Raw genomic sequence first — 24,149 nt, 5'->3', positions numbered from 1 at the left:
GGAACGACTAGCTTGCGACTTCATCGTTTTCTTTGGGCTCGGTCGGTAGGCTCAGTTGAAGTTCATATAGGCCAAACCACCGAGGTTGCCGCGGGGGGGGGGGGGGGGGGGGGGGGGGCTGACGATCGTTTGATTCGTGTGTCTGCTCGGTTTGGACAACAAGTGATTTATTTCCTCACACTTGTCACTCTGTGATGTTGCTTTCTGGCCTCTGTTTGATGATATGATGTGTTCGGATGGGATATGCGTCATGAATGGTGCACTTGTATATTTTAATATGCTGTTCAAGTGTGTCTGCTAGATGGGAAAACCTCCACGCACCACTTCTCATTCAGCGGGTACAAATCTGCCAATCGCGCCATGGACCATAAAATTGGGAATCTCTCTAAAACTGAAAGCCAAAGTTCTAGAGATGGCCACACTGGAACACGTGAGGGGTTTGCAGCTGTATGAGACGGGGGTTAGGGTTATGCTTACTTTGTCAAATCTCAACATGAAGCCAATGTCGTTGAACCTAGAACACCCGGAAGAATGGAAAACGAGAGAAACTCCCAACAGATAGCACATTGTCGTGATGGACGCCATGCTTACCACTCGATCTCGGAGATGGTTCACGGCATCGTGACATGGCCACACCAGACAAAACAACCAACCATACTATGTGTCATGCGCGACAGCGACATATACAGGAGTGGAATTGACCAAGTTTACAGTGCCAAGACATCGAATCACTTGAGGCTAAGGTTGGGTATAGACACTATGACTCACACAAAGGGACCAGAAGGGCCAAGACGCTTAGCCGACATGTTATAAACGAGACAGTTGCTACGAAAAAATGGTGCAGCTCATCATAAACGCAGAAAGTAACCGGAGGTAGCACATATACCACGAGACACGCCTTAGGCTGTGGGACATCACACGAACACACGCACTGCACACCAGACAATAGCAATGCCCGAAAGATGCAAGACTGATCAAAACATACCCCAGCGTGGGATTGATTATGTCTCAAGCTAATCAAGCCATCCATGTAGAACCCCATTGTTTCCCGTATGGTACAGTATAACACCCAAAACCAGCCAAACCCATAGTCATTCATGACAAAACACTCCACTCCCTAAGTCCGTTTGTGCCACCGCGCCGCGTGGTGGATCGCATCATGGCCCAAGAAAGATTCGTAACAGACATGCAAGAAAACAACGCTTAACCACCGAAACCGTAGAGGGTGCGGCCTTGGCGCTTCAGCGCGTAGACGACGTCCAGAGAGGTAACAGTCTTGCGCTTGGCGTGCTCAGTGTAGGTGACGGCATCACGAATGACACCCTCGAGGAAGGACTTGAGGACACCGCGGGTCTCCTCGTAGATCACTGTGAAGATTCACGTTAGACATATGGACAGCGGAGGCAATACAACGATGTAACGTACTGGCAGAAATACGCTTGACACCGCCACGACGAGCGAGACGACGGATAGCGGGCTTGGTGATACCCTGGATGTTGTCACGCAAAATCTTGCGGTGGCGCTTGGCACCGCCCTTGCCGAGACCCTTGCCGCCCTTGCCGCCTGTAGAAGTGAGAGTCAGCGCGTGTGCCAGGGGGGGAAGTCTAAATATGGGGTCAACACTCACGTCCAGTCATTTTCAAAAAAGTGTTTAAAGTGGAAGTTGGAGGTGATAATGGAGGGGGGGGGGAAGAGTCGCGTAGGAACGAGTTGTTTAGGTTGAGATAACGTAGGGCTGGATAACGAGAGTAGACTTCGCTGCAGACGCGCAGAGGGGGAAGACATTTATATCAAAAGCGCGTGGGACAGGTGAGCTTTGGGATCAGCCAGGAAAAGCGGGTACGTACCTCAGATCGGATCACCCTGTCGCGACGCGAAGGTGAAAATGAAAAACAAACCAATGCGCCCATTTCGGGAAAGGGGAAAGGCACAGACCAGCAACATCAGGTTGTAACAGGGGATGGAATGATTTACGCAGCCAACCAAGATCCCTCCCCATTTTCCCAACCATAATCTTACCCACTCTGCCACAGTACCTACATATGGAAACTGTCGTCGCCTTACCGTACACATTTAGCTTGCCTAGCCCTTTGGCCAACCAACTTTGGGCCTTCCAGGCATTGTGACTAGTAATAACTACTTTGCACCCTGGTTGTTCCTCTTCAGCCCAAAGCAGAATGATGCAGAGCAGGTGCTTTGGTGGCTGGGATCTAGGGCATGGCCATCCGTCGTCACATCGTTGGACTGTAACAGCAGCCCTTCGATTAGGTAACGTACACACAGTAAGCGGGCCTTTCACAAACCATAGAGCTATAGTTGCTTGATGTTGGCCTCATTTATAAATTACATCAAGCACATTGAGGCGATAGCTGGTGCCTATACTAAGCTCGAGATAGTGACGACGACCTATGCTTCACTATATCACGTGTGCGGCAGTTGAATGGGAGCTAGATGCCAGATCACCTTTGCTGCACGGGCTTGACGGATGAGTCAGGGCGACATGTAACAGCATGTGGATGAGAGGAAGAGAAAAAGAAAAAGTGAAAAACCCCTCCGAGTCGGCAGATACTTTGCGAACCCGACATTCACGCGTTGCTCGCAGTTGGAGCGTGAACAGGGTCCGTTTAAGAATGTGACTTTGCATGTCCGGGCTCATCGTGGTCGTGGTGGCCCATATCGACCGTTGGTGCCACTCACTGGCCTAACTAGTCCGAGACCCAGCATCTCTAGCCTCGGCCCTACCAGTCGCGTACGGGGTGTGAGGTGCACCTCGTCGCTACCGCGTCGCGTTTGACGCAACCGGATTTGTTACCGAATTCCCTGCCACCGAAGAGGGACGAATGGGGACCTGAGAAGTGAAAAAAAGAAAAAAAAAAAAAGACGGATCAACGTTCACTTGCTAAGGGGCATTCGACAGGCGGCAACAGCAGTTTAAGATGAACCAAGTAATCGGCTGAGCGAAGTAGATTGAATAAATACGCAACGACAGTAACCCTAACAGAATGAAAACGATCTGGACTCTTTCTCTCTTCCTATTAAGAAAAGAAAAGAAAAGAAAAGAAAAGAAAAACGAACTGTAAAAATGACGCGTAAGACGAGCACCGCGTTTGATGAATACTGCCGATGAGGCAGGTACTGCATCCCGCATTTTTCACAGACAGGGAATAGGAGGCGGAAACTTGGATGGACACACCTCGTGCCGCATGGGTAACTCGGGAGGGGAAAGACACTGCAGACCGCGTCTCTGCAGACACTGACAGTGACACACGCTCGATTGCGCTACAAGTGGGCCGCCGGGGTCGCTAGCCAAGGGTACGTACCGCCCCTGCCGAGTGCTTGGGAGGAAAAGATGGGGTGGCGTCGCAGATGTTGCAAGATTTCCAACCAATCAAAATTCAGCCATTCACTCGTTTGAACAACAAAGCCCCAAATCCCGCCCACTGCACCCGTCTTTTTGCAAAGAGATCGCGCCTGCCCAAACGGCATTTTCCTATACACCCATGCGGACAAGGCAGGCACGCACAGGCCACCTTCCCTTTGGCGCACAATCACTCCCCTCTGCCGTCAGCCCAGTTGCCTACCTATTTATTTCCCTCCACCCTCCACCCACTCCTCAACCTTCTCTTCTACATCCACTCACAACCCATCCGCATTCAGGAACCGATCAAACCTCATCAACACCAAAACAAACCCCATCAACTTTCATCCCCCACAACACAGTCGCAATGGCCCGCACTAAGCAGAGTAAGCACCTTCACCTTCCGATCACATTCCCGCATTTTACTGATCTATTACCCCACAGCCGCCCGTAAGTCCACTGGTGGCAAGGCTCCTCGCAAGCAGCTTGCCTCCAAGGCCGCTCGCAAGAGCGCCCCCTCTACCGGAGGTGTCAAGAAGCCTCACCGCTACAAGCCTGGTACCGTCGCTCTTCGCGAGATCCGTCGCTACCAGAAGTCCACTGAGCTTCTGATCCGCAAGCTCCCCTTCCAGCGTCTGGTAAGACCATCCCGTCTCAGTGCGATAACTCTTTAACTAACACTCGTCACAGGTTCGTGAGATCGCACAGGACTTCAAGTCCGACCTCCGTTTCCAGTCGTCTGCCATCGGTGCCCTTCAGGAGTCTGTCGAGTCTTACCTCGTCTCGCTCTTCGAGGACACCAACCTCTGCGCTATCCACGCCAAGCGTGTCACCATCCAGTCCAAGGACATCCAGCTCGCCCGCCGCCTTCGCGGTGAGCGCAACTAAGCGCCTCACATTTTGGTTTTCTCTTTTCATGGGTGGTTTACGACTCGCGTTTGGGAATGCTTGACGAATGGACCGTCTTGGTTTTGGGGGTAATTTGGCGTTTACAATGCGTTGAAGAATAACGCAAGGGTTGTACATTACATAGCAGTAAAGGATGACTGCATTCAATGGCAAACACATGAACACTAGTTATCCTACTCGTTCCCCGTGATGAGATAGCTGCTCTATATTGCATGGCAGTCGGCACAACCGGCGTGGCCAGACATTCACGAACGGACCTCTTTGATTGGCACTGCCCCCCCAGAGATCCGAGGCGTTACCGACCATGAGCGACCCGAAATGTGGTTCTAGGAGAACTCGTCTACCCCCTGCTTCAACGTCATATGGCTGGAAAAATGGAGAACAGGCTCAGTCAAAGACAATACAGATCAAACAATGTTGTAATATTACGTGCTTTCTGTCTTTCTATTTCTCATCCAGATGTCCAGGTGACTGGAAATTAAAGCACTTAGTGAACAAGCTAACACTTGGCCTTCCGTTGCGTCGCATCGCAAGACTTCACACGTTTATGATCGCCCATTAATCTAGCAATTTTGGACAGGGGAAGAAAAATAGCCCGTCTATGTGGCAGAGCTTGTGCTGCGCGTGCGACGCCATCCATACTGCTGACATCTCACCACGTCGGTGTGTTTGGTTTGAATGCCTTCACCTACCGGGCGGGCTGAGTCCGACCGGAACCTCTTGGTCACGCCAACGGGGGTTGGCTTGCCTTAATTTCAAATCAAAGTGGCATCTGTCCAGTCTAAATCAGCAGGGCTGAGAATAGCCTCACCGACCAGCCCGCTTTGGAGTTTCCCATCAATAGTCTCATCGGTTAGCCCTAAATGACTCCGCTAATTGCATTTGTGTCTCGGATAGAGACGGTATTCTGACAAGTTCCTTGTCGTATAGTCGAACTACAAGATGCGCCTACGCTGCAATAACCCTCTCATCGAGCCAGTTATCAGGGATGAGAGGGAATGTGTTTGCTTTCCGATCCATCTCATCGATATCCCACCATATCCAGCGAAGCTCCGGGGTTCTCATATCTCGCCCTCAGGTTCTCTCAGACACTCTTCGCGAGCGCCCAAAAATTCTCCATCTTGGCCCGGGCCAACGCGTCTTTAGCCTCGGCATCGGATTCGCAGACCTTGTTCCCCCACTTGCGGAACGCCCTCGTCTTCTCTTCGCCCTCAAATACCAGTTTACACTCATTGTGCGACATGTCCTTGAGGTCTCCCCTCTCATTCTCTGCCACCAGCCACTCGCGCACCTGTTGCTGTGTCTTGCCCTCCCGCGATGGCGTGTTCTCTGTCCAGTCGATACGATCTAACATGAGTTTCTTGTACTTGCGTATGCTGTGTTCGCCGCCTTCCGCGACGACAAGGTTCATCTTGGGATGCATGACGCAGATCCCTGTAAGGGCGTACTGCTCGGCGTTCTTTTGGATCTTGAACCGGTGCTGGCCGTTCGCCAGACTGTTTATTTTGAAAACCAATACGTGGATACCCTTGGCGGCATCCTTCTCCTGGTTTGCAGCGAGTTTGTCGTGCTTCTCTTCCTTGGTAAGCTTGCGCTCCTCGTTGGCCTGCAAGTGGTTTTGCTGGCGTTCCGCAATCTGCCGGTTGACAAGGTTTTCCACTGCCGTCGGATCCTTCACTGCCGAATCTGCATAGACACGCATCATGTTGCTCTTCTTCACCTTGGGAGGCGGTGCTGGCACCAACCCAAGCCTGATCTTTGCCTGCTGTTCCTTGAGCTCCGCCATTCTTCTCTGTCTTCTGAGCTTTTTCTGCTCTTTCGACGTCAGGTACATCGGCTTCACCGCCGGCGTGTTCTTCTCCTGTGGTGGCTCCAGCGCGACGGGGTGCTGAATGTACTCAGTGACGATGGTGTCTTCCTTGTCGAGCTTGAGACGTGACTCATCTTCGATGTTTTCATATGTGCCATCCACCAGTCCTTCGTCGAACCATTCGATATCGGGAGGGGCCTCGACAATGAGGTTTTTCTCCATGTCCATTTCATCCTCAATACCAGCCTTCCTGGTCTGTGCAGCAATTCGTTTCTTCATTTCCTCCAGGGCAGCCTGCCGCCGCAGCGCGGCGGCTTGCTGTATGAACTTGCCCTTCGGGTGGAAGTGTAGCGGCCTAGCTTGTCGTTGTTTACCACCTGCTGGCTGTGCTGCCAGTTGCTCGTTGAAGTATGGATTCGGTTGCGTGCCGTCGCGATTGCGCCCTGACGCATCTGACGTTCTGTAGCCAGACGAATTCGCTGAGCTGGTTTCAAATTGTGACCGGATGCCCGATGGCTTCACATCGCTTGTTCTGCCCAGAGGCTTTGCTTGGCTGAGGCCCTCAAGTACTGGGTGCAACCCGACATTGAGACCACCCTTTGCTTTGGTACCTCCAATCGCTGCTGCGACTCTTGCCTTGAGTGCAGCCATCTTATCAGCGGCCGATTCTGGCTTGGACACTCGGGAATTCGGATCATGACGAGGCCCAAGGCCCACCGAGTCTGGCCGCCGATCCATCACGGTGATGTAGAGATGCCGAAGGGCTTCGAAGTGATCGACGCGAAAGGCTCCCAGCTAATCAGAAATCACAAAATAATGAGGCGATTTAGAGAGAGAGACCGCTTGCAGTAGTGATGAGCGGCTTGGGTCTGCACCGTGAGCGAGGCTCCCGTTGAGGTGGTCGGTCGCACAGCGAAACAGCAGACGCAAAGCGTGTCGACGTGGGCGAATAGAGTGAGGACCTAAAGCAGCAGACTGACAGACTCGGAGAAGGAATTCTGGGCGGGAAGGCGTTGCGATAGCGATGAATGTTGTGGGTTTCTGGGGGCAGACAAAGGTACGCGTTTGCTTGTTAGAGTATTGTCGTGCCAGGTGCTTGAAGGTCGTGTAGATTGATTATCTACATTGAGGCTCCTGCAGTGGCTCTGTGTGTAAGTACCTAGTGTGAGTGGCTGGTGCTGTGCTGCCTTGGAGCCTGGCGCAGTGCCTATTGTTGTGCAGGGGGGGAAAAAAAGACCAAAGGCGGGTCCTCCGATTTTCTGCCGCCTGCCACCGCTAAAAAAAAGTTCCCCTCGGTCTCTCATCGTCCGGGTGCTGCTACTTTCGACCGTCCGCCCCGGTCCTGTTGCTTTTGCGATCGACAGCCGTCTTGTACTCGACGCTGGATGGAAAATTTGCTCCTTTCCGCCTCGCCTTCTGTACGGACCCAGACTGGTGTCAGGCTCATTCTTTGAAGCCTCGCCGGCACCATGAACATCTCCCAACCCATCTCGTCGTCCATCGAGACGGTCGAGTTCACTTTCCTCACCGACGAAGAAATCAAGGCCATCTCCGTCAAGCGCATCGAGAACGACAGCACGTTTGACAACCTCCTCAACCCCGTCCCTGGCGGTCTCTATGACCCGGCTCTTGGATCATGGGGCGATGCTCTGTACGCAATCGCCCGCAATTACCCTCTTCCTCGCCTCAATTGACTTACACATCCTTCATAGCTGCGCCACCTGCAACTTGAATCAATCTTCGTGTCCGGGCCACGCCGGTCACATCGAGCTCCCCGTTCCTGTCTACCACCCAATCTTTCTCGACCAGGTTCTTCGTCTTCTGCGATCGCAATGTGTCTACTGCAAAGGTTTCCGTATGCGCCATCGCGAAATCAACCGCTACTCGTGCAAACTCCGACTCCTGCAACACGGTCTCCTCCACGAGGCCCACCTCGTTGACGCCATTGGCGAAGAGCTCAAGGGTCTCGCCCTGCCCGGGGTACCCACTGACTATGAGAGCGAGGCCGAGGAAGAAGGGACTTCTTCTGTCGACAACATCATCGGTGCGAGGGAAGCCTACGTCCGTCAGGCTCTCAAGTCGCACAAGCTTAGTCTCGGGGAAGTGAGGAAGGGCAAGCATGAAGGTGCTATAGAGATGCGCAGGGAGCTCATCAAGGACTTCTTGACGCAAATCACCAAGCCGCGGCGATGCGACAATTGCGGCGGCATATCGCCCGCCTACCGCAAAGATCGCTTCGTCAAAATCTTTGAAAAGGCCCTCAGCGAGAGGGATCTTGCTCAGATGGCCCAGAGAAATCTCCACGTCAAAGATTCTATGGCAACAGCAGCCCGTATCCGCAAACCCAAGTCAAAGCGCAATGCTGTCGATGCCGACGAAGGTGTCGCCGACATTGACATCACTTCAGCCGAAGAAAATGATGTTGAAATGCGCGATGCTAGTGATGACGAGCAGGACCTAGCGGACAAGGAAGATGGATCACTAGTTGATGCTGTCGCCGTCGCCCCCGGCCAGCAGCGCTATATCAGCGCAATGGAGGTTCGCGCAAGACTGCGGGAGCTATTCGAGAAGGAGCAAGACATCATGTCGTTGGTATACAACTCGAAACCGATGATCAAGAAATCTGCCGAAGTATCTGCAGACATGTTCTTCATCCGAACCATCCTTGTCCCGCCGAACAAGTTCCGGCCCGAAGCTCGAACTGGCGACTCTCAAATCTCCGAGGCCCAGCAGAACTCCCTGTACAAGATGATCATGCGGAATTGCGGCAACATTGCGAGGATACATCAAAGCGTCGGAGCCACAGACCAGTATGGACGACCGAGAGACATCACCGACTTGCATCAAGTGTGGACAGAGTTACAAGAGTCTGTCAACTCGCTGATCGACAAGAGCAAGAACCCTGTTCAAGGCGCAGCCGCCAAGAGGAACGAGGATGGCATCAAGCAAAAACTGGAGAAGAAGGAGGGCCTTTTCCGAAAGAACATGATGGGAAAGCGAGTCAACTTCGCAGCCCGAAGTGTTATTTCGCCTGACCCAAACATCGAAACCAACGAGATTGGTGTGCCCCCCGTCTTCGCGCGCAAACTTACCTACCCCGAGCCCGTGACGAGTCACAACTTCAGAGACATGCAGCAAGCCGTCATCAATGGAGTTGACAAGTGGCCCGGAGCGGCTGCCATCGAGTATGAGAATGGACAAATTGTCAACCTTCGGTCCAAGTCTGTGGACGACCGTGTATCCCTCGCTAACCAACTTCTCGCGCCAACCAACAACCAAATGAGCGGTATGAAGAGCAAAAAGGTGTACCGGCACCTGACAAACGGCGACGTCGTATTGATGAACCGTCAGCCGACGCTGCACAAGCCGTCCATAATGGGCCATCGTGTCCGTGTGCTGCCTGGAGAGAAGACCATTCGCATGCACTACGCCAACTGTAACACGTACAACGCCGACTTCGACGGTGACGAAATGAACATGCATTTCCCACAAAATGAAGTTGCTAGAGCAGAGGCTCTGCAGATTGCCGACACGGACCATCAATATTTGTCGGGCACGGCTGGTAAACCCCTCCGTGGTTTGATTCAGGACCATCTTTCGGTTTCCGTTGCGCTTTGTAACAAGGACACCTTCTTCGACCGTGATTCGTATCAACAGCTCATCTACTCGGCCCTCCGTCCAGAAAGCGGCCACATTCTTGGCGAGAGGATCGAGCTTCTCCCCCCCGCAGTAATCAAGCCCAGGCCCCGATGGACAGGAAAACAGGTCATCAGCACAATACTCAAAAACATCAAGCCACCCAACGGCGAAGGTCTTTGGATGGCTGGAAAATGTCAAGTCAAGGGTGACCAGTGGGGCAAGAGTCATGAGGAGGAAGGCAGTGTCCTTTTCCAAGACGGACAGTTCTTGACAGGCATCCTCGACAAGGCCCATCTAGGTCCTAGCTCGGGAGGCCTCATCCATTCTATCCACGAAATCTATGGACCTGCCGTCGCAGGCAAGCTGCTCAGTGGCATGGGACGACTCCTTACCAGATACTTGAACATGCGGGCCTTCACTTGCGGCATGGATGATTTGCGACTCACGTCCGAAGGCGAACAGGCTCGGCGGGAGGCCTTAAAGGCGGCCAAAACTATTGGCCTCGAGGTTGCGGCCAAGTATGTCTCACTTGAGGACAAGGCGCCCAACAGCACAGACCCGGAGCTTCTCATCCGCCTGGAGGAGGTCATGCGAGACGACACCAAACAGGAGGGTCTCGATATGCTAGTGAACCAAAGCTCCCGCATGGTTTCAAGTGCTGTAACGACAGCTTGTCTGCCCGTCGGCTTGGTCAAGCAGTTCCCCAAGAACCAGATGCAGTCGATGACAACTTCCGGTGCCAAGGGTAGTCAGGTCAACGCAAATCTTATCTCTTGTAACCTTGGACAGCAAGTTCTCGAGGGTAGAAGAGTTCCTCTCATGGTTAGCGGAAAGTCTTTGCCGTGCTTCAAGCCCTTCGAGACGGATGTTCGTGCCGGCGGCTATATCGTTCAACGGTTCTTGACCGGTATCCGACCCCAAGAGTACTATTTCCATCACATGGCTGGCCGTGAAGGCCTTATCGACACAGCCGTCAAGACTTCTCGCTCAGGTTATCTGCAGAGATGTATCATTAAGGGCATGGAGGGATTGACGGTGACCTACGACTCGACGGTGCGAGATGCGGATGGTACCCTCGTGCAGTTCCTCTACGGCGAAGACGGCCTCGACCCGACTAAGCAGAAATACCTTACTGACTTCAGCTTCGTTCTCCGCAACGTTGGGTCTGAGTCAGCCCAGCTCAATTTCAGCAATGGCTTCAAGGAGAAGCTTGCCGGCAGCAAGGATGAAATCCTCAAGCACATGAAGAGTGCCATTAAGCACGCCAAGCTCAATAGTGCTGCAGCCAAGGATCCCATCATCTCCATGGTCAATCCGGCGAGAGTGGCGTTCGCCACGTCGGAGAAGTTCTACGAACAAATGACCAACTACATTAAGGACAACGAGGACGGCCTCATTCGCGATAAGTCAGCTGTCTCGTCTGGCTTGATTAACGCCCCTGCAGTCAGCAAGAAGTCAGCGGAGCTCGTCTTCGCTGCCAAGTACATGCGATCGCTTGTCGAGGCGGGTGAAGGCGTCGGTATTGTTGCTGGACAGAGTGTGGGAGAGCCCTCGACGCAGATGACGCTCAACACCTTCCATTTGGCTGGCCACTCGGCAAAGAACGTTACGCTCGGTATCCCTCGTCTCCGCGAAATCCTTATGACGGCGAGCCGATCCATCTCCACCCCGGCCATGACTCTTCTCCTTCACGAGGAGCTTTCAGCGGCTGAGGGAGAAGTGTTTGCAAAGTCGATCAGCGTCCTGCCCCTGGCTGACGTGCTTGACACAGCAATCGTGAATGAGCGCATTGGCAAGGGCAACAACGGTGCTCTGGCCAAGCTCTACGACGTGCGACTCAACTTCTTCCCCGCCAACGAGTATACCAAGACCTACGCCATTGACACAAGCGATGTTATGGACACGATTGAGAAGCGCTTCCTTGACCACCTCTTGAAGATCATGGTCCGCGAAATCAAGAAGCGCCGTAGCGAGTCCACCTCGGCGACCCCCGATGTCGGTGTCAAGGCTGGCGTCGTGGAGATGGCGACCGGCAACGGCGAGGCAAGAGCTGCCAATGACGACAACGACGAAGATGACGACGATGGTGACAACGACGCCACGAACGCCAAGAATAAGGCGAATCGGGAAGAGGCCGTGTCGTATGGCCCCAACGACGAGGAGGATGACGCAATCCAGCGACAGATGGAACGCGAGAACTCTCCCGAGGAAGACGAAGGTTTCGAAGGCAGCCCGCCGCCGCGTGCAGACAAGGATGGCTCAGATGATGAGGATGACGGTGATGGTGACACGGACAGCGACGAGGGTGCTCTGAGAGCTGAGCGCGTCAAGGACCGTTATCTTCGCGTCACCAAGTTCCGCAACGACGAGGCAGGAGAGTGGTGCAAGTTCACGCTCGAGTTCGAGGCCAACACCCCCAAGGTTCTCATGCTTAACATTGTGCAAGCGGCCGTTAAGAAGTCGGTCATCCAGCAGATACCTGGTGTCGGCTCATGCACATTTACGGCGGATCACAAGATCAAGGACTCGGCGGGCAATGATGTGTCCGTGCCAGCTATCTACACGTCGGGATGTAACCTCAAGGCCATGCAGAAGTACGGTGACTTCATCAACCCCAACAAGATTGCGACGAACGACATCGGCGCCGTGCTCGATGTGTATGGTGTTGAAGCATGCCGAAATAACATAGTCTCCGAGTTGGCAGGCGTTTTCAGTGGCCACGGCATCAGTGTCGACAACCGACACTTGAACCTTATTGCCGACTACATGACGCGCAACGGTGACTACACGCCCTTCAATCGCAACGGCCTACGGGGTAACGTGAGCCCCTTTACCAAGATGAGTTTCGAGACGACGTTGGCCTTCTTGAAGGATGCTGTCCTCGACGGTGACTGGGACGATCTCAGAACACCCAGTGGCCGTATTGTCATGGGCCGCCTGGGTAAGATCGGCACGGGTGCCTTTGATGTCTTGACGGCGCTGCCTACGCACCACATGTCTTCCAACGCCGAGTAGGTCGGATCTCCCGGCCGCTCTTATCTGTCTTGTATCCTGTTATGGGGGTTTGGGGTTTGGTAAGGCATACTCTTTTGGCCAATAATTGTATTTGCTGTCCGGGATTAAAAGAGAGGCAACGTGACCTGAAAAGTAGTTGGCATGAATTACCAAAATGTTTTGATCATCCATACATCGAGCATTCTAGTGCATGTGACCTGCTCGGGTGATCGGACGGCCAAGGCCTAAGGCAATAGTGAAGTTGCTGGCGCACGGAAGGGGCACGGAAGGGTTCTCCGTGTGTACGGTAAAGCAGCTCTCAGTATGGAATACGTGTTCGCTGCGGACCATACTGATGAAGGGTCTGTCTGCTGCTGGCAGATGTTTGGAATCCTACTACATAGTCGTCTCCTGCCCGGGTGTAGGCAGCGTGCTCTCAGCCGTAGATCGTTCATTGGAACTGCGATGCTCACCCTTATCATCCAGGGGCCATTTTTTTTTTTTTTTTTTTGGACGGCCACATCCAGACGGTTACGAGTTGCCGCAGGTAGGCTTCTTTCCGATTAGTAATATACACTCCACTACGATACGGATAAACTTGTCGAACTGCCATAGCCCCGGCCCTTAGGCCCAGTGTCACCCGGCCGTCGCATACGAGAGGTCGCCTGGAAACCCCCAATAGCATACATACCCAGGGCCCGGCCTCGGATCGCCGCAGACGCTCCCAAGTGCAGATGCGCACGAGGACTTTTCTTTGCTCAACAGCCGCGGAAGTGGCTGGGGACTCGGTCTCAGTGTCGATCCCCAGGATGGCGGCCCGTTCTCTCAGATGATAGGAGGGGCGTGCGTATGGACCTGCGGGCTCCGATGCAGATATTACATTATGTAAAATCTATGTCATCTGTTCCCATTCATTCGAAAGAGCATGGTGGGCATTACAATGAAAAGCATTTTTGATACAAGCTGCCATCGAGGCAAAGTTGTACGGCGTACATGGAGTATTGCCTAGCAATCCTAACGGAAATGGCGGCAGGATGCGGGAGCTGGGGCTGTATGTACTGTGCCGCGTCAGTAGGGATGACATGGCATACGCAACCCACACCCAGTATGCCGGCGCATACGTCGCTCCAGCCCTACCAGGCAAGACATCCGAGACACTTCAAAACGTGGAGGGTGTGAAGTGAGTGTAAAAGAGTCAGAACACGAGGCCGCCAGCCTTGTGAGGAAGGGGGCGGGGGCGGCCAAGCGACTGTGGCCCATATACCTCTCTCCTCGGCTGACCGATCTGTCGTTTGGGTTAATGAAACGTTGACAATCTACATGCAGGCGCTTTCCGCGGCTTCGCGATCCAGCAAATTGTAGGGACGACAATAGACGCTGAAGAAGACGAGAAAGTGCAACGCTACGACGTTTGGGGGCGGTGCATCATGCACACACCCCTCCAGCTGACTAGTCGGTCCTGTATTGGTGCTGGAGAAAGGTTCCGGTGGATCAGATGGGCATTGAGAAAGTTCGATATGCCATTGTGGCCAGTAACAGGCGGTTGGAGGAGAACGAGGAACGTCAACGCAGGCAGTGCGTGTCAAGTGTATGATGAGATTGTCGGGATCCCCAGATGGCTGTTCTGATTGCGGTTATGTGGGCACATCTGGCGGCTGATGCTGGCAGAGAACGGAAAGGTACCTTTGCGAGTGGGGATGATCGGCCAGAAGGGGTGAGCTCAACGGCTGGTGTTTCCTCTCCTCAATGTGACACTGCACCAACAGCCATATGAGCTTTTTTAGCGTGCTAGTCACTTAGGTACATACTATTTGATAGGTACCTACCCAGGTAGGTGAGTCCCTTACGTACCTAAATAGGTACCTAGGTAGGCAGTATAGCCTTAATCTTGACCATGCAAGTACCCCTTGTCCAGCCTGACACTGCCCCGCTGAGACCGAGGAGACAAATAAAAAGTGTGTCTTTTGTGATTCCAGTGGCTTGGGGGGCGGTTGGTTCTGCGAGATGCCTGACACAGCGCGCCACATTGTTCTGTATGATGTTGGAACTCTCGAGTATGTATGCGTGAATCGGGGAACGTCGGGTGGCATAAACGAAAGAGAGTGAGTGAGGGAGGCAACAGGGGCCGCTCAGTAAGGCGATACCAGAATGAACAGAGCCATTACAAGTAGATATCGGATGTAGACAAGGGAAGGTTGTATCCACTCGTCAGAACCATTGAACCTGCGTGATTCCATTAAGCTAGTACTATACACTACCTACCTACCTATGTTGCTAGTTGACTTGGCGAGGCAATTGTTAAAGACAAGAAAGAGCTCATTATGCCACTTGCCATGCGGATCGGTGTATAGCTTGGTCAAGGTATTAGAAGAATCTGGCAAGGTCTTGTTTCGTGTAAGTATCTACGAGCATGGGAACATGCCATCGTTATGAGGGGGGAGCAAACTGGTGGTTTGGCGGTTGTCTCCCAGTCCCGTGAGGTGGCTGAGATGGTCCAGATAGCAATGCTCTCTTCCCCCATTGAGGTACTTATCCAAGGCGGTTCCTCTTGAGGTTCCTCCCACTTGATTGCCGCGTTGGGTCCAGGTTGAGGCACGTACCAGGATACGTTTGCAAAGTTTCTAGGTATAATGTACTACCTACCTAGATACCTAAGGTACCTACGTAAGCATTCGGTAAGGGATGGGCGGCCCCTGTAGGTACATGGGCCATCCTTCTATGCCTACCTACATGTACCAAAGTGCCTAGATATCTAACTACCTACCTGTGTAGGTACTTAGGTACCTAGGTCGATAGTTAGGTAGGTAGATAGGCACCGTACCTAAAGCGGTAGGCGGTAGTTTATGTAGTATCTCAACACACACACCTAGCATTTGCTGGCTCCAGCTCCCGAATTCCCGGTTCCACCCAAACACATCCTGCCCCTCACAGCTACAGACAAACATGGTCGAACAATGCACACTCCAATGACTATCGCACTGTATTTCGGTCAGCCAAAAGTGAAGTTTGGGACATTCTTTCGTCCTGTATGCCCAGCCCTAGGTACACTCTCCCTTCCAACGGTCCCGATGCTCGAGATGTACTATACACGACTGGCCTCGGCCAACTGTTTGTTTGGGGAACGTCCCAGGTATCATGCTGTTCTGCAAAGATGCGTTGACGGAAGCTGCTGCGCGCAGCCTATGGATATCAATATTCCCTATTCCTAACCAACTAGACCAGCACGTTCTATCAGTATAGTGCTCTGTCGCGCCCTCCCTCCGGTGTTCCAACGCCCGTAACCCAGATATCTACGTGGTCAATGTTCTTGCGCATGCAAATCGAACCCTCCCAAGCCGCTCCAATTGGTGATACATGTCATGTACGTGGGACGAGCCCACCAGCCCCCTATATCCTGCACATCATACGTCTCGTCGTGCTTCCTTATAGCCTCAGTCAATCCAAATGCGCCAAGAGCATCGTCCCGTCACCGTTGCCAGTTGTCGCCATGTGCTCCGTCGCTTATGCCCGACATAGTGCTCCTACCTTTGCTTGCTGAAGAGTCGGGGTGCAATAGGCCGCTGCCGCTGCTCATTGACATAGACATGGTAATCGACGGGAGAGGACCGGAACCTGGTCCCATGGGATGATGCATCAGCGCTCCCATGCTACGGCTGACTGGCCCCATGCCATCGTACGCATCGACGCGAAGGTCGCAGGTGCCGACATCGAAGCGTTTGGAGCATCCGTCCTCCATGTGTCTGGATCGAGGTCATTACGAGGTTTCATGGCGAGCCGACATCGCTGCGCGCTGTTTTAACTTACCTGCGAAGTGTGTCCTTGCGAGCGAAGAGTCGCCCACAGTAGTCGCACCTGTGGTTCTTCTCCTTCATGTGAACGCTCTGGTTATGTCTCTGAAGGTCCGTCTTTCGCACAAACCGCTTGTTGCAGTCGGCTACAGGACAGGGGAAAGGGTACTCCCGCTTCTCGTCATGTGTATCCAGATGTGCCTTGTAGTTGTAGCTGCGGCTGAAAAGCTTGTCACACCCTTTGAATTGACACTTGTACTGGGCATCCGCAAAAGATGTCATCTTCCGCGGCGCCCGCCTCGGGCGGTTGTGCTTCATGTTCTCTGCCCGCTTTGCCTCTTGGCTCAAGGAGGCTGGTTCGCCTGCCGGTGGGTTCTGGTAGTATTGTTCGGCACCATATTCCACCTTGGGCCAGCCTGAGGACTGGGTATCCGACAAGTAATGATGATGCGAACTGCCGTATGGGCCTGGATCTGCCATGTACGGCGTGTGCATTGGCCTCGGAGAGATGTAGTTAGAGGCGTTAATACCGGAACCATAGTCGACGTTTTCCATCTTGATCCGTGGGGCCAGCGACCTCGACGCATGTCCACCCTGCGCATAGGATATGGGGCTCCTTGGGGACAAGGGTCCAGGCGAGTGCTCGGGCGAGTCTGTAAGAGGATGCCCGTGATGACCTGGGCCGGATGGTTGGGAATGCGGCTGGAACGCTTCGGATTCGTACGATGCTGGCATCGGAGGTTCGTAGTCGGCAAACTGGTCGTACTCTGACAAGACGTTCGGGATGGAAAAGGACGAGGACGATGGCGCCATGGCGCTTAACGGGGCCCAGTCGGCTGTCGTTCGGAGATCCAAAGGCGGTAAAGAAATATCGGCATCGGCAGCCAGATCAGCAGAGCACAGTTGGCCGGCAGCGTACAATGAGGTGATCTTGTACTGCTGAGCCGCCGGGTCTGGAGATGGGTAGTCTGACGAAGAGCGCTCCGATGGGCAACAGGTATGAGCTGGAGATGCCGGTGACCGTGTTAAAGATGGTGGTGTGAGGTCCATGGCTGGCATGGCCATGGCCGCTTCCTGCTCCTTTATCGATTTGCTCCAGGCTATGTTGGACGCCAGGGTTCGGTATATATACAGGCAGGGAGGGCGTTGGAGCAAGACGCAAAGAGGAGCTGCGAGGCCAGGGGGGGGGGGGGGGGGGTTGGAGGGTGTCTGGTCAGGACGCAAGCGGGTTTGTGAGCGAGAGGAGTGGGTGGGTAGGTACAGATCAGGAGGATTGAGTGTCTGATTGGCCACCTTGTCCAAGAAGGCTGAAGGACAGAAGGTAAGATGAGGAAGGAGGCGGTTATAAAAGAAGACGTTCACGCCTAGGTAGGGGCCAACACTCAAGGCAGCAAACCAAGAAGCGGCAAGGGCTTTTTTTGGACAGAGGTGTGTAAAACCAACGGGTGCGCGTAGAACAGGACGAGCAGTGCAGGGCAGTGCAGGGCAGGGGAGGAATAAGGTAAAATAGCTTAAGGCAAGTGACCATCCGGAAGATGTGAGCAACCCAGTCAAGAGGCTTCGTGGCGTGGATTAGACCAACGGGTAGAAGGGACCCCGATCTTCGCAAGCAGTCAAGAAGACACAAGAGAACAAGGCAGAGCGGGCTACCGTTCTGCATTATTCAAGGCAGCAGACCCCGGTACGTTTACATGTTTTTTCTCGCCGTCTCAGGCTCTTTTCTCTTCTTGATCAGATATGGAGGAAGAGCCACAGGGTTGCAGGGTGATATGAACAGAAAACAAGAAGACGTAGTGCATGTACGAATATAGCACAAGCTAGAGTGAAGATGCAAGGTTGGTCAAGTGCCAGGCAAGTAATAACCAGCATCAACAGAGAGAGCAACGCCGAAGATGAGGAGAAGCAGCCCATGTACTCCTGCCAACAAGAGGGAATTGGTAACTCGAGGCAAAGTGAGATACGGACGAAGATGCCAAAAACAAGTAGAGTCCATTGATAGAAACTAGCAAACAGGACAAACGGGGCGGGGCAGGTAGCAGCAAGACAGCCGGCGGACTAGGTAGAATGGTTGGCCTTGTTGATGGTTGATGGTTGGACCAACCCGCAAAGGATTTGACCAGAGCTAGCCCTACTCCACCAGGGAGGGGTATCATTGGGGGCGGCGGCATACGTGGAGAAGATATTGGGAGGAGGGAGGGGTGTGAATATGGGGGATGATGCGAGTGAAATGGCCATGGGGCATCGAGGAAACAGGAAGTGATATTTTGGTGAACATGACGGCTGCAGACATTCCGGATACGGACAAGACGCCCCGGCGAAAGGCACAGGCAAAGAGAAGACGACGAGAAGGAAAGGAGAAGAAACCCACTAGTCACTCGCCTCGTGGTTTCTTTGAAGTACACTAGACCTAAGTGCAGAAGGGGAGCAAGGATTCGAATTGAGCGTGGATGACAACGAGCCGCGCCCTCTCTCCAACAATTCCTCCCCTTGTCGCCCGTTTGCGATATGGGCGTGCGGTGTGTCGAATCATGGTCCCAGGGAGGAAGCAGGAACCGGACAGGAAGAAGACGAAAAAACAGAAACCTCGGGGGGCGGTGGTACGATTAATGCCTGCACCAGCGTAGGCGAAGCCCATTCTCCATTCCTCCCTGAGCGATGAGTGGTCTGTCCAGCAACTTGGGAACGAGAGACTAGAGGGCCTTGCCTGGAGGCTAGACCAAGATGCAACCCTTGAGTCTTGACCGGTCACCGGCATCATCTACGCCAGGGATCTGGGGAAGGAAGAGATGGGATAAGGGGATAAGGGCCGGCGTTTGGTGTGTTCATAGCTACCTGGCTACTACTGCCATGAAAGAGGGTGGGGTGGGCGGCAAGAACTTTTTGCTGACCCGGCGGTGTCATGGTCGTTTATCGTTCTCTTGAACGAAACCCAGTGTCATCTCGCCGTGCGTCTCGGCTGAGTTACCCATCATTTAAAGCGTTTTTCTACCCTCTCAGAGGCCCGCCCTTGGCCCAAACAAAACTTCCTGTTGGAACTAGGAATGAGGTGCTGGGCCCGTATACGTAGCCGTAGGTACCACATTTCAGTCTTGAAGGGACCGTTGGTTCAGGATGAAGAGAGAAAAGAGAGGGGCAAAGGTCAATATTTGTCACTCAGCTGCTGTTGATGGTTGGAAGTTGGAACAACAGGAACCAACCGTTTAATTAAAGACTCGCCGGGGAGACTGACCCAGACCGGATGGAGCGTGTGCTTAAAGTGAAGAACCTAGCAATCGATTGAGCCACATCGGCCGTGGTGGGGTCGGTGACAGGGCACGTACTACAAGTATCCTTCTTGGTACCTACCTAGGTAGTCTACCTAAGTACCTAGATACCTACTCAGGTACCTACTTAGGTGCCCAGTGCCTTAAGTACTTACCTAGGTAGGCATGTACTCACTCATCTGGGTGCCTGGCACCCAGGTACCGCCTTTGGGAAATTGAGGCAGCTGACAGTGTACGACGTAGTGGACTTCACACCATGTAGGTACCGTCAGCCAGAGGAAGAGAAGGAAACTCGATTCATACGCACGCAACCCAGAGAACAGTCTAAGGTTGTCCCGTCGGCAGAGAGAAAGCAAGCCACCAAAGCATTGACATTGGACATGAAAGATATCAGGCACATACCTTAATTGGAGGCCGGTGCCTATCTATCATCGACGTAGGCTTCCATCACGTTGCCAAAATGGGAAAGCCGCCGGTCTCATTTGAGAACCCCCAGCCTCGGACCTCTAGCCGTGGCGCCTACCCGCCTCCTAGCGTTGGCGTTGGCACCGACACTGGAAGAACCGATCCACTGTGCAGGGAACAGCAGCACGCAGCAAAGCTACTACTAAGTACCCGTTCATCGAGGTGTTGTCTGTAAATACTACTGCCCCAACTGCGACGCTGCGAGGACGTTGGACGCTACCGATTCGTTGCTCCGACCATTTCATTGGCGGCCATCCGCGCGCCCGTTTAAGTGGCGTCAGCATTAGGTGTGGGATGACTGCTGCTAATGGATGGCGTGCGTTGCAATGTCCTTCCCCCCCCCCCCATGCAAATCATTCAAGAGCCAGGACAACCGCGCCAAAAGTCCCCAACCACAATCAATCTTGGCGTCAGCAACATGTCCGTGTCGATGTCGAAAGGGACAAGACAAGCAGTACAGTGCGCATTACTGGGGACTCCAGACGTGGAACGCTCTGCTCTGCTGTGATACCGACCAACGACCCAGGAAGAATTGCGTCATTCCTCTTCAATGTCAAGGATCCGGCATCGAGACCGCAGAAATGGTTGAGAGTACTATGTGCTTGTTGCTGCGTGCGACTACGGATTCTTCAAGAGTGATCAAACAGGAACACTCGTCCATTGACGGTCAGGCTGGCGAGCCCTTCCAATCTCCTACTATACTGGCTTGGGTCGAGCAAAAGAAAAGGACTGGCCCGGCCAGGTCTGGCTTAATCAGTGGATGGACATACAGTGATTTGTGAGATGTACGTACTCATTTGTTCATATTTTTCCGGTCATGGTGCAACAAGTAGTCGTCCTTCGTAGTCAGACCTCTCTTATCTCATATCGAATTCCTGCAAGGTACTTTTCTGTGGGGTCTTCGGAGTTCGTCAAGACGATGCAGACTGAACACCACCAAGGTTTGTCACGCCCATGTACTGTACTACGTATATTCTTACAGTCTTACAGATGTTATCAAGCTTCCCCTCTGCCAAGCTCCCGTCCCATCCAAGCGCCCCCTCGCTCGCTGGCAGCCGAAGTGACCAAAGTGACCAAAGTGACAGGTATCTCACAAGGTCCCCATCAAAACCAGTCCCTCGGCCGAAAGACGGGGCGACGAAGCGAGATGAGCAGAATATCTCTGATTGGATGTCGCAAAACCGGTGCGCCGCTAATTAGGCAGCATTCGATGGTTGCATCTAGCTTGCCAGTCTCCCAACGTCGGTCTCCACTCCTAACCACTTTTTACTCCTTCCCTTTTCTCTCCATAATAAGAGGAAAACAGGGAGCAACAGTCCTTTACTCTACAGATTCCATTCCAACCAACAACGGTTTCTTTACCCCGGCCCTCTTTGTTGGCACTGGCGTCCCTGAGGCCCCGAGGAACCTCGAGGAACCTCGAGGAACCTGATGTAGGCAAGCATCGAAGGATTCTTGGTCTCATGCTCACGATGTCGTTCTTGCTGGAATTCAGGCATCAGGGGTCAGCCTTGAACCCTGAATGCAAGTTGCAGAGGGAAAACGACACCCTTTAGCCTGTAACCCCTACAATTATTATGGACTCTCTCTATGTTTCTGTGTTTGTCTACCCGGGCTCAACAGCCGCCACCCCCACCCAATATTAGACCTTGCCGGAGTCTACATAGCAATCCTCGGTGACTGCTCCAACCTCTCGTCGGCACTAGTCGTGGGGCGAAGGCACCAGAGGACCAGAGTTGATACGTCGGCGAAGTCATTTCTTGTGTCCATGCTCGCGTCTGGTTGCAGGCATCCTTCTTTTCGAGACCGCAACATTATACTCGACACAGCAGCACATGCCGCGCCTAGGTTCTCTGCTTTAATTAGGAACCGTTTAGAAGGATTCTTCTTGTCTCTTCCGCACCATCTGGTGGGCATACTGGCGGGCGAAGACTCCGTGCGACAAACGAGTCTGGAGAAGCCTAAGCGCGTGAAAACCGTTGATACCAATTAGAACTTCTGCCCACACTACTGCGAGGTAGGCACAGAAAGGAATGGATGCCCCTGCATTCGGTTTGGCGCTCGAGAATGCGGAGCAAGGGTACCCTGGAAGCGAAAGCGTAGCCGGGCGTACGGAGCAGGGCCATGGTGGGTGCTGGGAACGGAACTTTGGTCAATGGGCAGTTTGCCTTTTGGATTTCCCAGTATCTTACCCGTTTCTCGAGCGCTGTCTGATTAAGTGCTGACTGTGGCTCGCTCCAAAGTGGGTGCGTTCAATAGCGGGAACCAGCTACACCCAAGGCACGTAGTCATCGTTGCCCATGCCAGTCTCAGCGTGCTAGAGAACGGATAGATACCCGCACAGACCCTATCGAGCTCAGCTATACGCCGTTGAGCCATTGGTCATCCAGAGCGGGCGGTGAATGTTGATTTGGGACTACCAGTGACATCCATAGACGGTGTGCCTTTGTTTCCGGCCACCCTTTCTCTACTTTGGCAATGCGGCATCGCTTGACACACTGTTGGTGGATGACGCTGCGAATAACTAGCTGGATCGTCCACCTGGACGGCAACACTTTGCCGGCTCAACTCCGTGGTATATCGTGCTTTCTGAAGAGAACTTGGACGATGAACGATGGGCAACGAGTCCAGTACTAAAATGGCCTTATGGGTCGATCGATATCTATCCCTCGGTGGCTCTCGCGCTCATGCGCCCGCTCTTTTCCCGTGGCGAGGTCTCGTCTACCGTCGGAGCCGAATGCAATTATTGCTTTCGAGGGCCTCGAGAGAGGCGCCAGATTCCAAACGCTCGTCGCTTGTACAAGTGCCCTAGTGGCAGAGTCACTCTCCAAGGCCCGCTCGACGCAGGCCACCCTGTCGAATGCCAGGGCCCTTCTTACGACCAAGATGGATTTTCATCCTGGATATCTTTATACCGCATGGACCCCGCGTAGCCTTGCAACGACAACTGATCCAAACCTCGCAGCGGACCACGGGGCGGCGTTGCTAGATGCACTGCAAGACATACTGCATGGGTGACTGCATTAGTCGTGAGTTCTCACCGTGACAGCGTTACCAAGTCGGAAGCCCGTGTGTCCACGGACAGTAACGAGTGAGGCAGATGCCTGCCACCTCTTGCTTGTGTCTTGTCTTTCGTGGTCACTGCCGTCGTACTGGTTATACGCCGCTTGGCTGCAGTGCCTCCAAGAGTTCTAGCTCAGAGACCACGGCTTCCGAGCCTGCCCTTTACTGTTCAGCCCTTGCGGGGAGCTGGTACCTGGTTCTCACGAGTCCTATACTGTGCCGGGCGGGTAACCATGAGGGAGTCCCCTTCTTGGTGATGCATTTAGCTGACTGCCGTGCGTAATACGGGCATGGCGGATTTCCAAGCCACCAGCTCCTGGGTTATGAGAGATGCGCCCGACAAAATCCAGAACAGGCAATCGACGGCATCGCTGTTCAATGTGCGCGAACACGTCCGCTCGATCCCACGATCGATCAGAGGAACGGGACTGTTAGCAGAAGGCGTTGGCCAACCTCGTGTCGTTGCGTTGCCCTACGGGCCTCACGGCGCCCATTGCTGGATGCAATGGCGCCAAAAGGATTGTCATATGCAAGTCTATGTAGATCTTGCATGCGAAAGCCGCACACCAAGAACCAAATTTGGTAGCAAGACAGGTGAGAATCAGAAGAAAAATGCGCTTGGTCATGCTGAGTTGACGCAAGTTGCTTCTCAACATGCTTCATTAGGTAAATCGGTGGGAAGGAAAGGTGAGGGAGACAGGGAGAATGGCATCGGCCGTTAGGACTTGGCCTATGCTGACCTCGGTCAGGAGGTCCGGGCCCGGGCTATTGGTATTATATAAGCAGTGACCATTGCGGTATCGCATCACGTGATAGCGCGACGTTTTGGCACCAGAGGAAGCTGCTGGGCTCCTCTAGAG

The 24,149-nt window shown here is 53.4% G+C and overlaps 7 protein-coding genes across 7 annotated transcripts; 3 read left to right on the top strand and 4 right to left on the bottom strand.

The window, feature by feature from the left end:
• Window positions 1-1,203: 1,203 nt before the first annotated feature.
• On the bottom strand, window positions 1,204-1,637 carry LY79DRAFT_666594 (histone-fold-containing protein; the record flags this gene model as incomplete). Its single annotated transcript, XM_060563251.1, has 3 exons — window positions 1,204-1,367; window positions 1,426-1,563; window positions 1,628-1,637. The coding sequence occupies 3 exons, from the start codon at window positions 1,635-1,637 to the stop codon at window positions 1,204-1,206; spliced, it is 312 nt and encodes a 103-aa protein (XP_060418571.1).
• A 1,946-nt stretch (window positions 1,638-3,583) lies between these two features.
• LY79DRAFT_541119 (histone-fold-containing protein) lies at window positions 3,584-4,702 on the top strand. The gene is made up of 3 exons (XM_060556917.1): window positions 3,584-3,744; window positions 3,803-3,996; window positions 4,049-4,702. Exons 1-3 carry the CDS (start codon window positions 3,726-3,728, stop codon window positions 4,244-4,246), a joined length of 411 nt encoding a protein of 136 aa, XP_060418570.1. The 5' UTR covers window positions 3,584-3,725; the 3' UTR covers window positions 4,247-4,702.
• Window positions 4,703-5,101: 399 nt separating this feature from the next.
• LY79DRAFT_541115 (pre-mRNA processing factor 3) lies at window positions 5,102-7,283 on the bottom strand. Its single transcript, XM_060556916.1, has one exon. It carries the CDS (start codon window positions 6,813-6,815, stop codon window positions 5,352-5,354), a length of 1,464 nt encoding a protein of 487 aa, XP_060418569.1. The 5' UTR covers window positions 6,816-7,283; the 3' UTR covers window positions 5,102-5,351.
• Window positions 7,284-7,393: 110 nt separating this feature from the next.
• LY79DRAFT_624930 (RNA polymerase Rpb1) lies at window positions 7,394-13,197 on the top strand. Its single transcript, XM_060562088.1, has 2 exons — window positions 7,394-7,728; window positions 7,790-13,197. The coding sequence occupies exons 1-2, from the start codon at window positions 7,547-7,549 to the stop codon at window positions 12,729-12,731; spliced, it is 5,124 nt and encodes a 1,707-aa protein (XP_060418568.1). The 5' UTR covers window positions 7,394-7,546; the 3' UTR covers window positions 12,732-13,197.
• Window positions 13,198-16,176: 2,979 nt separating this feature from the next.
• LY79DRAFT_507486 (uncharacterized protein) lies at window positions 16,177-17,548 on the bottom strand (the record flags this gene model as incomplete). Its single annotated transcript, XM_060553834.1, has 2 exons — window positions 16,177-16,450; window positions 16,515-17,548. The coding sequence occupies 2 exons, from the start codon at window positions 17,546-17,548 to the stop codon at window positions 16,177-16,179; spliced, it is 1,308 nt and encodes a 435-aa protein (XP_060418567.1).
• A 153-nt stretch (window positions 17,549-17,701) lies between these two features.
• Window positions 17,702-18,262, bottom strand: LY79DRAFT_356589 (uncharacterized protein). Its single transcript, XM_060552696.1, has one exon. It carries the CDS (start codon window positions 18,156-18,158, stop codon window positions 17,841-17,843), a length of 318 nt encoding a protein of 105 aa, XP_060418566.1. The 5' UTR covers window positions 18,159-18,262; the 3' UTR covers window positions 17,702-17,840.
• Window positions 18,263-23,326: 5,064 nt separating this feature from the next.
• On the top strand, window positions 23,327-24,011 carry LY79DRAFT_576582 (uncharacterized protein; the record flags this gene model as incomplete). Its single annotated transcript, XM_060559804.1, is given in 3 exon segments — window positions 23,327-23,542; window positions 23,556-23,883; window positions 23,956-24,011. The coding sequence occupies 3 exon segments, from the start codon at window positions 23,327-23,329 to the stop codon at window positions 24,009-24,011; spliced, it is 600 nt and encodes a 199-aa protein (XP_060418565.1).
• Window positions 24,012-24,149: the final 138 nt, after the last annotated feature.

The sequence above is a fragment of the Colletotrichum navitas genome (genome assembly GCF_030913465.1).
Source record: "Colletotrichum navitas strain CBS 125086 chromosome Unknown LY79scaffold_7, whole genome shotgun sequence".
Classification (NCBI taxonomy): domain Eukaryota; kingdom Fungi; phylum Ascomycota; class Sordariomycetes; order Glomerellales; family Glomerellaceae; genus Colletotrichum; species Colletotrichum navitas.
This window is presented reverse-complemented; position numbering and strand designations above follow the sequence as displayed.

Excerpts from the sequence above, each read along its gene's own strand:
- LY79DRAFT_624930 (XM_060562088.1), top strand. The coding sequence starts at position 7,547 with ATGAACATCTCCCAACCCATCTCGTCGTCCATCGAGACGGTCGAGTTC. Across the intron at positions 7,729-7,789 it reads GGATCATGGGGCGATGCTCT|CTGCGCCACCTGCAACTTGA; the intron begins GTACGCAATCGC and ends CATCCTTCATAG.
- LY79DRAFT_541115 (XM_060556916.1), bottom strand. The coding sequence starts at position 6,815 with ATGGATCGGCGGCCAGACTCGGTGGGCCTTGGGCCTCGTCATGATCCG.
- LY79DRAFT_541119 (XM_060556917.1), top strand. Across the intron at positions 3,997-4,048 it reads AGCTCCCCTTCCAGCGTCTG|GTTCGTGAGATCGCACAGGA; the intron begins GTAAGACCATCC and ends CACTCGTCACAG.
- LY79DRAFT_356589 (XM_060552696.1), bottom strand. The coding sequence starts at position 18,158 with ATGCAGAACGGTAGCCCGCTCTGCCTTGTTCTCTTGTGTCTTCTTGAC.